Source organism: Plectropomus leopardus, chromosome 9, assembly GCF_026936395.1.
Source record: "Plectropomus leopardus strain MGB_pleo_1.0 chromosome 9, ASM2693639v1, whole genome shotgun sequence".
NCBI classification, from domain to species: domain Eukaryota; kingdom Metazoa; phylum Chordata; class Actinopteri; order Perciformes; family Serranidae; genus Plectropomus; species Plectropomus leopardus.
The window spans coordinates 33,850,205-33,863,874 of record NC_142184.1 but is presented as its reverse complement, the minus strand read 5'-3'; the positions used below and the strand labels follow the sequence as shown (position 1 = coordinate 33,863,874).

General features: G+C 39.8%; 1 protein-coding gene across 1 annotated transcript in view; it reads right to left on the bottom strand.

The window, feature by feature from the left end:
- The window catches only part of bcl2l1 (BCL2 like 1), a 40,189-nt gene extending 29,068 nt beyond the window's left edge, over positions 1-11,121 (bottom strand). Inside the window, exons 1-2 of the mRNA XM_042491541.2 lie at positions 10,963-11,121; positions 3,467-4,222 (exon numbers count right to left, since the gene is read on the bottom strand). Coding sequence (XP_042347475.2) covers positions 3,467-4,021 — 555 coding nt within the window. The 5' untranslated portion in view covers positions 4,022-4,222; positions 10,963-11,121. The remainder of the gene's footprint in view (positions 1-3,466; positions 4,223-10,962) is intronic.
- Between the last annotated feature and the right edge of the window lie 2,549 nt (positions 11,122-13,670).

Here is a 13,670-nt window from a genome sequence, read left to right as displayed (position 1 = left end):
ACAGCGCTCAGCTACAGCTACAGCGCACAGCTACAGCGCTCAGCTACAGCGCACAGCTACAGCGCACAGCTACAGCGCAGACAGCTTCTGGCCAGCTACAGCTACAGCGCAAGACAGCTACAGCTGGCGCTCAGCTACAGCGCACAGCTACAGCTACAGCGCACAGCTACAGCGCACAGCTACAGCGCTCAGCTACAGCGCACAGCTACAGCTACAGCGCTCAGCTACAGCGCACAGCTACAGCGCAAAGCTAAAGCGCTCAGCTACAGCGCTCAGCTACAGCGCAAAGCTAAAGCGCGCAGCTACAGCGTGCAGCGTGTGTTGCTGTGTTTGAGTGTGTGTGTGGGTGCCTAGGTGATATTAAGCGCATGAGATCATAGAGATCAACCACACATGAGAGATGTGTTGATTACACTGCACTGATAACATCAGTGGTAAAAATATTTATGAGTAATCAGGATGAGACACTAGATTAACCATTACAACAACCTCTTCAGTGCTGATCTATTTTCGTTGGCAAGAGTACCTACTCTAACTTGACTAACAGTTGTTTAGATATGATTATGCCAAGTAATAATCACAACAAAATAATAATCAACTGATGTTTTTCAAAATATATGGGGGAGCTTTAAGGACTTTTTGTAACAAAATGTTGATAAAGACGAATAAAATCCAAAGACGGGGAGTGGGGTGGGGCCAGTCGAACACAAGAATATTAAATATTAAGTGTTTTGGCCCACATAATCTACTAGATTTCTGTACATCGCTCCGTTTACATGCGTCAGCGCATATAAACGGAGCAGCTGTGTGACGTGGGTAAAAACGATTAATCTAATAACTTGACAGGGCTAGCAACTCTTGTACTGACCATGAGAGACACGCAGCCCGAGACTCTTTTCCCCTGAAGTCTGAAGTCAAACTAACGCTTAACTGGATATTTATCATCTATTTATCAGCTTTTTTAGTAGGCTCCATGTAATCGTGTCTATTGTGGTTTGTTTTGTTAGCTGTCAGGTGCGTGGTTGCTGCCGCTGGCTGACAGATTAAACTTCATTCAAAAAACTTTGCAAGCTCTCGCCATTAAGTGTTAAGCGGTGCACTGGTGCACTGAAACGGAGCTGATCCACTGCTGGTGCGGCTAAAAACATGGACAAGAGAAGTGAAGTGTTTGTGTATTTATGAGAACAGACCTCTGTGAGCTGCTGAGAAAGATGCTACAGCATCCCTTCAACAAAGGAACAGCTAACATCCATACGTTGCAAAGCTTTCGCCTTTACTATCATAAATCATATCCTGTCAAACTGTTTCCATAACCTCATCCTGACTATCCCTCTCTCCTCTGTTTTCTCCTTTCCAACATTTAAATAAATACATTCTACCTCTGCTGAACAAACAACAGCAAAGTCACTGTCTGCCGAAAGAGATTTTCTTCCAGGTACGCTGCTCAGCCACCTGGATGTCAGTTTCCATAGGATCGACCTCCGACCTGGACTTATACAGCGCTGCAGTGGATATAAACAACCCCTCTCCTCAGCCCACTCTCCTTCATACCATCAAATGGCCGGCACAAAGGAAAAGAGCTGACCTTAACTGTCCTGGAGATGTTCATGAGCGCATGTGCACACACATGCACACGCACACAAACACAGGGACTCTCAGTACCAGGACAGCATCGCTTTCCACAAAAAACACGCTTTCATGTGCATGCAGCTGGCTTGGTGAAGAACATAAGAGAAGAGAGGACAGGACAGGGCAGGGGAGGAAAAATGGACAGATAGTGGAAGAAGAAAGAAAAAAAAAGCACAAAGCACAGAGCCAATCAACTGACCGGAGTAAAACAAAGGGCTATCTGTAAAAGCCCTGGACTTCATCCCACCCTGTGATGAGAGAACTTCGATCCCCAGGCGGCCGGGCTGCAGAGAGCTACAAAGCCCTGATGTAGCCTGTTAAGCTCCCACTTCGATTCAGCTCATTGAGCCCCGTGCTGCTGATCAATTAGAGAACAGCTGAACCAGCTGCTGACCACACAAACATTCTGTTTTTAACGTTTAAAGCACAGATGGGTTTTTTTATACCTTGAGAGTGCTGCCTGTTATCTTGGTCCTCTCTGTTCTATCTAATCTGAAGTCTTTATTCCCCCGCTGGCCGCAGAGTCGACCCCACCCCTCTGCCATGTCACAATCGCACGGAGGCTGATACAGTTGAAATGTTAGCGAGCTGGCTTATCTGGCCCCATCTGTGTAAGATAAGTCTAAACATGTAGAATAAAAACAGTGCTCTGGATTTTCTCTCTCCAGCGAGAGACAACTCATCACCAATAACAGAGTGTCGCTGGAGGTCAAGCCAGGTGGATACAAACAGAGTCACACATGAAACGGCACACACAACAAAACTGCTATCATATCAACAAAAGCAATGACCATCCATGCGCGCTTTCCAGAACTAGTTCGAAAAATAAGGACCTTACTTGTTTTCCAGGTGACCGCTTTTCTCCTGTGTTGCTGCCAGTGATGTGGAGAAAAAGTGTCAACATAGACGTTTTCCATTTAGGCGACCTCAGCTTACCTTAGCCATATAATTCAGGGTTTCCCCACACAGTCATTTATTTATGGCAGCTCACAATGACTAACACATCTGAAACCACAAATGGATTTTCTATTCTTGCAGCTAGATAATTTATTAGGTGCTCTGTTGAAAATATATATACCCTTGGGTTATGCACTGCACCACACTCGAAGAGTGCAGAGTGTACTCTGGGCACAGACGGAGCAGTAGAGGCTCAGGCACAACTGAACGTGAAAGACAGCCGTTTATTCTGTCAAGTCAAAAAGTTTGTATTCACTCACAACAGCTGCTCCTCTCATTCATCAATATGATCTGATCAGCTCTGAACAAATCAACAGATCAATTATCCACCCCTGGAGTCACAAACTGCTGCTGAGAGAAAACAAAATTGAGTTCCCACACATTTTTACTTCAAATATGAATATTTGATTGAATCACCGGGAATAATCTTAAAATCTCAGTGTGTAGATAACAACCACAAACAACATGTAATGATAGGCATGTCTTAGGATTTTTATCATCATATTTTAAACAGTAGCCAAAACAATGTCTATTCTCAACTTTTCCAAAACAATCTGTTAATTCCAAACCATTTCCAGGCCTGGGAAACATTTTTTCTTTATTTTATAACTTTTCCAGGAATTTCATGACCATAGGAATCCTCAAAGAACTCACTGAAAGCTCTGCCTATGCTGCCTTTATGGAACTGCAAAAACCTCAGAATTTGGAGAGGGGACACAGAATGATACAAAGGGGACACACGCATTTCAAAAAAAAAATTAAAAAACCTCATAATATTGAAGAGTGTGAAAGAGGCTTTACAGCACAAGCACACAACATCACACCACGAGCACCTGAACACACTTTTCTCTGTGTATGTTTTGGTGTGTGAGAGACTCACCCATCCTCCTTGGCTCTGGATCCAGGGCTGAATGTGGTTGTCCAGGTACACCGTCATCCACTCTATGATCCTGCCCACCAGCGGACTCATCTCTTTCTCCACGCACTCCACGCACAGCGCCCCGCCAAAAGCGAAAAGCCCCACGATGCGCCCCCAGTTGACTCCGTCCCGGAACACCTCATCCATCACGTTCTCGAAGCTCTGGTAGGCCGTGGCCGGCGTGATGTGCAGCTGGTGGTGCAGATCGCTGAAGGCGCGGGCGTACCGCAGCTCGAACTCGTTGGCCGAGTCCCGGAGCGCCTCTTTCACCGCGTCCAGGCTCGTCGTCGACGGCAACTGTTGCTGCCGCAGCGGGGATGCCGGCGGGGTCCCGGGACTCATACCGTTAAAAGTCCCATTGGGGTGCGTCGCTACCCGCTGCTCCTCGCCCAACCCTTCCTCCCCCCCGTCAGTCCTGTTTGTAGGCTCTATGAGTCCCATGTGGTTGAGAGGATAGTTTCTCTGGGAGAGTTTATAGTTTATGTAGAAAACCACCAGTTCTCTGTTTTGAGACATTTTGTGTTTAAATATGCTTTTTCTCTTTGCGCCGGTCCGTCTCCTCTCCTGCTCCTCTCTTGGTCAAGCCTTGCCGTGTCAGAGTGAATAAACACCGTGCCAGGCTTTCCCCTGCTCAGACCACCATGGTCAGCTGATATCCAGAGGACACTCGGGGGGTGAAAACCAAACCTACACAAGGCTGACAAATCAGCTCAGGCCCTGCAGGGAGACAACAATGAAAGGTCAAAGTCTGGATAGCCTATAAGCACGCTGCGGTTATACATGTGTGTGTGTGAGGGAGGAAGAGTGTGCAGAGGATGGCTGTAGACTTTCAAATTAAATGTGGACAGGTAGGGTCAAAGTGCATCTCTCTAATTGGCCTGTTACATATGGAGCAGATGGCAATAATATTAATGAGACAAAAGTAGAGCGAGTGTGTGTGTGACAGAGGGAGGACGAGAGACAGCGAGTGAGACAAAGGGAGGAGGTGGTGTGAGGGGGGCGAGGTTTAGGTGAGGAGAGATCAGAAGGACACAGTCTGGCTTGAGGAGCCACGCAGACAGTCGCCTTCTCCTAATCAGTGACCTCCGACCCTCAGACAGAGCGTTTAGGCACCTTGTTTGTCTCAGCAGGCTCTCTGCTACATACACGCTGATCTGCATACTGTCACACTCGAGCATGCCCTTGAATCTCCACACAACTTTCCCTAAATGTATCCAGAACCCGACAAGTCATTAGCTCATTACAGCGATGGAAGCTGGTCTGAATTAATTAACACTCATTATCAGAGCTGGCCTTACATCACTGCTTCCATTCTGTATGTAAAAACACCAGAATACCTATTTTTTTAATGTGAACATGTGACGATCTTCTGGACTGCGTTTCAGTTAATTCTCCAAAGACATTTTGGCAAGAACATTTCACTCAAAGAAGCCAATATATTACCATTATTCAAAAATCCAAATTTCTAAAAGAATTTTCAGTTCATAATTAATGTGCTCATTATTCTAAATAAATTTTACATTCATAAATCATATATATATATTTTAAAACAGTATCAGACTTAAAGACATGTAACAAAAAAATAATCACAACTATTAATTCATGCAAATCTTCAGCTTTATTATATAACTATTTAGGAAAACCCCTGTAAGCGTTCATACTTGTGTTTAATTTTTATTTTATTTTATTTTATTTTATCTTATTTTATTTTATTTTATTTTATTTTATTTGTGTCTGTCTGGTTAGTACCTACTTGTATCATTATTTTCATTCGTAAATGTTTATACTGGTCACTGAATTTACTGCTTTCAAAACTATTGATAAAAAGTAAGAAAAGAGAGAGAGAGAGAGAGAGAGAGAGAGAGAGAGAGTGCCTCTATTCTGGGTTTAAAGGGATAGTTCAGTTTTTTTAAGTGGGAACAGAAACCCACAAAGTGATCGAAGCAGCTGTAGACCAGCAGCTCCTTTGCTCCAAGAGCTAAAATGACTGTTTCTGTCACTGGAGTCTGGTGGCTTTGGTGAGAGTATCGATGGGGGACTAACACCGTTAACAGTTTTCCCGTTGGAACGGGCTGTCTGACGGGAGGTAAAGCGGTGAAAATATTCTCAGTAAACCACACTTACAATGATGTTGACTTTTTTTTTAATATCCCTTTAGCTGTAGTCTGACATTATATAAAGCAGTTTCTGCAATACAACATGAATTAAAGGCTTACTATAACCTTACAGCAGATGTTTGCTGCCACCGCTAGTACTCTTATCTTTACCTAACTACATACGTAATGAGTTGCTGCGTTACATTTCCATGATCAAACAAAAGAATCCATAAGCGTTAATCTGCTTTGCTTATAATAACATTGACTTTCCAGTGAGCATCATGCAGTCAACTCTGAATGAACTCAAGAGTCGGAAACTCTCTTAGCAAACATATTTTACAATATCCTGAGAGACTGTGTGTGTTTAGCTTTGATGCACGTACTACGATTGCAGTCTGGTGTTAACAGTGACATACAGGGATTAACCCTTGATTGCACTCTTTCATGAGTCAAATTCAGGTTGAGCAAGTGCTTTGTGTAAAGCATAATTTGTGCGTGTGAGTGTACAAATATGAGAACTCCCCTGTTGATCATGTAAATAAAATAACTGTTTTACTACTCCTGTTCACATGTAAAAGCATTATAATGCATGTAGCTGCTGAAAAACAAGTGTTATGATGGTTTAAAAAAAAAAGGTTAAAGGGACAGTTCGCCCTTAAAATAAAAAATGCATATTTTTCCTCTTACATGTAGTGCTGTTTATCAGTCCAGATAGTTTTGGTGTGAGTTGCAGAGTGTTGGAGATATCAACCATAGAGATGTCTGCCTTCTCTTCAGTATTTGGAACTAGATGGCACTCGGCTTGTGGTGGTCAAAGCGCCAAAAGATACATTTAAAAAAATCATCAGAAACAAAAATCATGATCCTGTTACTCAGGATAATCTACAGAACTTGTTGCGAGCACTTTCATAAAGGAACTATTTTCTTCAACTCCACGCAGAAGGAAGCATGCATCTACTGCTCACTCACCTAGCACCACTGAGCTAGCAAACTGTACAGCTCAGCTCAGTGATGAGTAGATGCACACTTCCTTCGGTGTGGTGATGTGGTTGGAGAGTAGATTAGGGTTGCAGTGATTAGTCACTTAATTGCTTGATCGATTGGCAGAAAATCAAATCACATCAGTTATTAAGACGACCCCCAAACCCCAAGCTGAAACATATATGACTGCATATATGATCGTAAACTGGGTGTCTTTGGGTTTAAAGTGCTGGTCAAATAAAACAAACAATCAGAGTATATCTCCTGGATATGTGGAAAATCATGACTTGCATTTTTATTACTATTTATTTATTTGTTTTAATTTTCTAAATGTTTTTGACAGAATGATGGCTTAAGAAAATAATATGTATATTAATCACAAAAGAGAAAAAATGCTAGTTTCAGACCTGATTCATATGTTGGAAAAGAAACAGAGTGCACGCATATTAATTAGCAGATAAATGCAATTTGTGTCCGTCGACAATCCTCCTGCCTGCCTTCTCACACTGTCTAAAATATTCTGCCTTTGAACCCAGTGATATAGTTATTAATAAGTTATTTTTGCACTAATTTTAGCTTTAGTTAATGATCACTATGGAGGAAACAACCATTGTGTAATGGTTGTTTCCTGCACGATGATGTAGAACAAAAAGGTTCTTAATTAAAGATATTATGTCAATATCCTGCAGCCAGTACACTGAGTTTAAGCAGGCTCATATCCCTGACAATTATGGAATAGTTTGAAGATAGAATTCAAGCAATGTTCAAACATGAACCAAATTAAAAAGATGTACAAGGAAGGATATGATTTTCATGGAGGTACATGGGTGTTTACAGGGATTACTGTATAATTATTTATTTTGTTCTATTTTTTAATATTATTTCCCTTTTGTATATCTTCCTCTTTTTCTGTGCAACATAAATGTCTTTACATATAGATATATATAGTTATAGAAAATTCAATCTATATAAAAATGGAAGCGGGTCAATTATTTTTCAATAACTGATGGAGAAGGGGTGGGATTTAATAAGTTTGCACTTCTTCCTTCTTCTTTTCTGATATGTCTGTATGTTGTTGGATGTCTATATGTTAATTCTTTCCTTTTTTTTACATTTGAAATAAATTTCAATAAGTTCTCTCATTCAAACAAAAGAAAATCTGACAGAGCGACTGACAAAGCCATTCCCTCATCTTCTGCTGTCACTATCCCATTAACCCTTTGAAGCATGGATCTACTTTCTTTTTTTTTTTGGACAACATTCAGACACCTTTCACAGGCATTTAAACCTCTGAAATGTGAGCAAATTCTCTTTCAAAAACAAGGGTGAAAAGGCAGTTAGCAATTTCACAAGAAATTTCTCAAAAAAATGCAAGAGATTAAGAAATTAAAATCATGAAGAAATTATCAAAAAACTAGGAGGAAAATGTCCAGACCAGAATGTCCAAACTTAAAATTAAAATTATATAGTTAAAATTATGCTACAGAAAGAAATTCATCATTATTACTATTTTAATATCTTGCACTTTTTAAAAAAAAAAGAAAAGTTCTTTTTTTAAATGCTATTTTTCGGGGTTATTTTCTCTTAACTTTGAACTAAATTCTTGTTAATTCTGGGGTCATTTCTTGTTATTTTGCTCTTTGCCCTTTTTTATTTTTCTGAATGAAATCAAGCTCATTTGCTCAGCTTTCCAAGGGTTAACTAGTGCATACAGGCGTCAAAAAAAGGTGTGTGAGGAACATGACCTGCTGGTGATCCCAAACACTGTCCTGTTTATCATGTGGGAAACTGACCTTTCCTGTAACAATTTTGACTTTGCAGCTGATAAGTGTCATAACTTAAAAATTAGTGTATGGGGCGGCTGGACGGAGAGCTCCGTGTAAATAATGCTGCTGACATTACATAATACATAAGCTACTCTACTCCTCAGCACAATGGAAGCCCGACACAGTCTCTATGCTGGCTCCTGGCCAAACCAGTTAACTGCTGCGGTTTCATCGAGCCCCCAAAAAACTTCTTACAAACACACGTTCAGGGCACTTTTTCTGACATAATTTGTAGTCAAAGAAACAGAAAGAAGCCTTTTAGAGCACATAAAGACCCACAAGGCAGCAGTGTTTACAACGGCCACATGGTCCCCAGCTACCAGCAGCACGTGGCTCGGGTTTTAATAGTCCAGCCCTGATGTAAACACCACACAGCTCCTACAGGAACAGCAGCGAGTCGCAGCCAAATGTTGCACCTGAATGCAACATTTTGGAATGACAATGGCTCAAATATTAACTAAAGCAAAGTGATCGCTGGGTTTATTACGCTGGAATCTGGACTGGAGCTTACACATAAAAACCAATTAGAGGATGTCCGCGAGACTGTGCTGCCTCTGCGGGGCCGCGCGTGCGACTCGTGCGAGGCCGAATCTGTGTTTCCATGTCCAGATTTAACACTAATTCACATTTCAAATCTCTGATGTGAACACTAAATATAAGATATGAAGCCGAGCGTCTTACCAGCAGTGGTAAACAAAACAGAGTAATCCTCGCTTCGTTTCCGCGTTTTCCTTCTTGTCAAAATGTCCCGACTCTGTCAGTCAGTGCGTGTGTACAAAAGCTGTCAAAATCCAAGAATGTAAGAAAGCCACTTTGTGTGCGGGAGTTGGTGTGTATTTGCACGCATCCTCCTACGACTCCCCCCTCCGCTCCGTGCATGCCCAGCCCTCCGCTATTACGTAACACGACGCCTTCACAGATGTCTGAAAATCTGGATCACGATCGCGTCGTGAACAACACGCTGGCACTAAAACCCAGAATTAGCTACACATGTAATACATCTAGAAATATAACCCGGGGCGAAAATATAGTGATCATTGTTCACTTTTTATCTGAAAAAGCTTATTTTGTTACGACAGTTATTAAAATAGAAAGTGACAGGACTGACGCACTCATTTCCAGACTTTTTTGTCACTGCAGTATAATTGATATATCGTATGTATTGCTGCTTTGTTCACTACCCATTGTGATATTTCCGAGTACTTAGACCTTGCCAAATTGGCTTGGTTTCTCTCAAACACACGGGAAGACGGCAGTACGCAACGAATAAAGAAATAACCTTCAAGAAAAAAGTACAAGACAATAAGCTGAAAATTAGTTAAAAAAGAAAGAAAGAAAGAAAGAAAGAAAGAAGGAAAGAAAGAAAGTTTAAAAACCCAGTACAAAAAAGCCCTTTATTAATGTTTTGAAGGTAAACGTTTTATTTTAGTTTAGTTTAGTTTAGTTTAATTTATTTTATCTGTGCTCATTTGGTTGTATTTTTGTTGTTGTTGTTTTCTTGTTTTTTAATTGGCATACTTGCAGTGATATTTATCTGTGCATACTACAATTTTCAAGTTAAGGCCTGTTATAAAATGATGATATTATAATTGTGGAAAAAAATATACAATTTTTATTATTACAAAATAAACTAACAAACACAGAAATTACCCATTTGGTAAAATAATTTCAAATATGTAATAAAGACAGTTATACATACTGATTTTACCGGGCTTTTTCTTTTCTTTTTTTACCTGGATAATTTTTCGCCTTTTTAAAAAAAATAATTTTCTGTAGCTATCTTTTTTAGATTTCATTTGTATAAAACATTTATTACCAAGTTACTCATCGCATTTCCCCATGCTTTTCAAGGAAATCACAACAATTTGCTCAGACTTCAAAGGTTTAGATACTTCTGGGAGTCTGAAACAGCACAAGGAAAGTGGTGTGGCTCCAGGTTTTAAAGGGTTAAAAACTGAATTTTCCCGACGGATGAACGTGTTTGGTAGGAGTCCCTGAAGGCAGCACAGGCCACTCCACTGCTGTCATAAACAGTGGGCAAAGACCTTTAATCACAAGGCAGAAAATGCCACTCTGCGACACCACCCTGTGCTCCAGCTCCAAACAGACTCCACCACACCGGCAATCATTTCAAACCTAATTCTTCAGCAGAGAATTAAACACACACACACACACACATACACAGCTCCGCCTTTACTAACCATACTGTAGGCAGCTACTGAACATGTAGGCTGCTGAAGATGGCTGTCACTGTCATACACACAGTCCTGCTGTAGCCGCTCATTCGTAAACCCAGAAAAGTGTATTCAAAGAGGCGAAATCATTTACTAGCACTGAGCAGTTAGCATCAAACAGGATGATATTTGACGAGAAAAGCTAGCAGGAAACAAAATGATGCTTACGCATTCTTCAAAATCTGTCGACCTCCTTCCTCTAAGTAGCTGCATTCACAGAGGAAAACCCACCCTTTCTGCCTGTCTTTCTCTCATTATTTCACCGACAAAACCGCCACAGTCCCTACAATTACATTCGTAACTTGAGTAAAAACTCTTACTTGTAGGGTGGTCTCCATAAAATCATGTCTGGTGGCTCACAATCCAGACCCCGGCAGGAGTAATCCTATCCGTCATTGCTAGCCCGTCTGGCTAACGTCGCCGATGGAGATCTCCCAGCCAGCTACTGGCTGCCACAGATCCGCCCACAGCTACGCTCTCTGCGTAACTCCGTGCCAGCCTGCTATGGGCAAGAGGTATGTGTCCCTGTACAAACTGAATGTGAATTGTAGGAAACGGAATTTGAATTGCATATTTGAAATTGAATTAGGGAAAATCAAATCAAAATTGATACAAATCAATATTTTAAATTCATTTTCAAATGACGTGATTCAAAGTCATATTTCCTAATTAAAATGAATTTGAATCATATTTCTTTTTTTAAAGTCAGTTTCAAGTCATGTAACTTAAAGTCGTTTAGTTAAAATTCGTTTTCAAATTATGTGATTCATTTTTTAAATCAATTTCAAATCATGTAATTAAAAATGATTTGATTAAACTTCATTTTCAAATGATGTGATTCAAATTAATTTTTTTCCTCACTGAAATGGATTTGAATCACATTTCAATTTTATTTTAAACTCAGTTTCAAAGCATGTGATTCAAATTTCTTTGATTCAAATTATTTTTAAATTATGTGATTCAAATTCATTTTCATTTTCAATTTTTTTTCCCTTGCTGAAATGAATTTGAATCACATTTTTAAAAAAAATGTTTGAATCATGATTTATTGAATTTCATATTACATGATTCGAATTCATTTTCCCCCTAATTCAGTTTCAAAATATGTAATTAAAAATCAGTTCTCTAAAATTCAACTTCAATCTCTAATGACACATATTTCTGCCCATAAAGTCTTCCGCTGTTCAGTCTACTCAGGTAGATGACAGCTTCACCTGAAGAAAATGCAACACATGCAGAGAGAGGCATTTATTGACTTCCCTATAATACATCCACGGGTATTTACTGTCACCTCCTGACTGCCTATGAGGGCTAGCTGGACCGGCTCGCAGCGGTGAAGTCCCTGCTAGCGTTAGCGCTAACTGGCTAAGTGAGCTAGTTTGTGTCCGTTGGGGCGACAGTTATCGAACTTGATAGTTGCGCGCGCTCTCCTCACGTTCAGTGTCTGACTCAGGATTATATAACATGGCGTTTTCCTTCACAGGGCTCCATGTAGCAGCTGTCAGGTAGCCTTCCGCTTTACCTGCTAAAACAAAGGATGTGAGAGGTCTCCATGGTAACCTTTGTTACCCCAAAATGTAAAACCTTTCAGGCCGAGCACCAGTTTGAGCACAGTGACACCCTGTGGACGTCTTTATGTGGAAACACTGGGGACGACTCTTCACACCTCCAACTGCCACAACCAAACTAACTAAAGAACCTGCTTCAATATTACACATAATAATGATAACAATGATAATAATAATAATAATAATAATAATAATAATAAAATGTTATACATTAATGTTTTTTAATTTCATTGGGTTCATTTTTTGAACCATCAGTCCTAAGCATAAAAAGCAAATATCTATTAATTTTCAGAATTTAAACCCTTTAAATGCCAAGTTTTTGTCATGATGCCACCGTGTTTTAAGATTATATAAATAACCCAAAAAACACACAAAATAAAATATTAATTATTTTCAGTAGTAGGGTTTTTTTCACTACCACAGTCTGGGTTACACAGCCTGGGTTAACATTAATTTCAAATACTCACGCTCATACCACTCAATGCACAAAATGCGCCTTCCAAACTCAGGTCATATAAACATTATACATTAAAAGAATTTTTTGCTTCCATTGAGTTCATTTTTTTAACCAACATTGGTCCTAATCATAAATATCAAATATTCATTAATTTTCAGAATTTTAACCCTCTAAGGGCCATGTTTTTGTCACGATGCCAATATGTTTTTAGATGAAGAAACACAAAAAACATAATTATTTTCAATATACTACACACAAAGTAGATTTTTTTTATCTTTACAGCCTGGGAAATGTCAATGGTTTGCTGCAACACTGACTGTAACAGTGCACCTAATGGATATAGCATGTATTTTCTCCATATGGCAAATATGGTTAAAAAAAAAAAAAAAGAAGTAAAACTTAAAAATCCCAAGGCAAAAGCCCAGAATGACACCCAGAAATAATCCAATGCATGTTTTTGTGATTTGATGGCTGTGGGATCAAAAATGTCAGTTTGAATGGGTTCATATGGCACATATTTGCACTTAACAGTCTGAATGTAACAATTTTGCTTACACAGTGTATTTTCGACTTATTGTAGGAGCTGACCTGGCAATTTCCAAGATTAAACAAAAACACACTATCTTGTCAAAAGTTATGCCATATGAATTAACACAGCCAATATTATCAAAAAATGAAGAATGAAAAGCGTGTAAAATACGCCAAACAGTCCCTAAGGGTTGATACTTTGCACTCAAATGTCAACACTACTAAAAACCTATACATATTGCTTTTAAACTGGAAAAAAAGTGGTTAGGATTTAAACTACTCTTTAACTCTAGAATGACAGTTTTCAACTTGCATATATACTACAACAACATTATAGAATTTCTGATATTCAATTCTGGCTTTTAGTTTCGGTGCCACTTGGCCATATCTGGCCACCCCTATGAAAAAAAATCTGCAGGTGCTGCTGTGTGAGAACGCTCTACCGCCCTTTCAAACTGAGTCAATACTCGCTGGC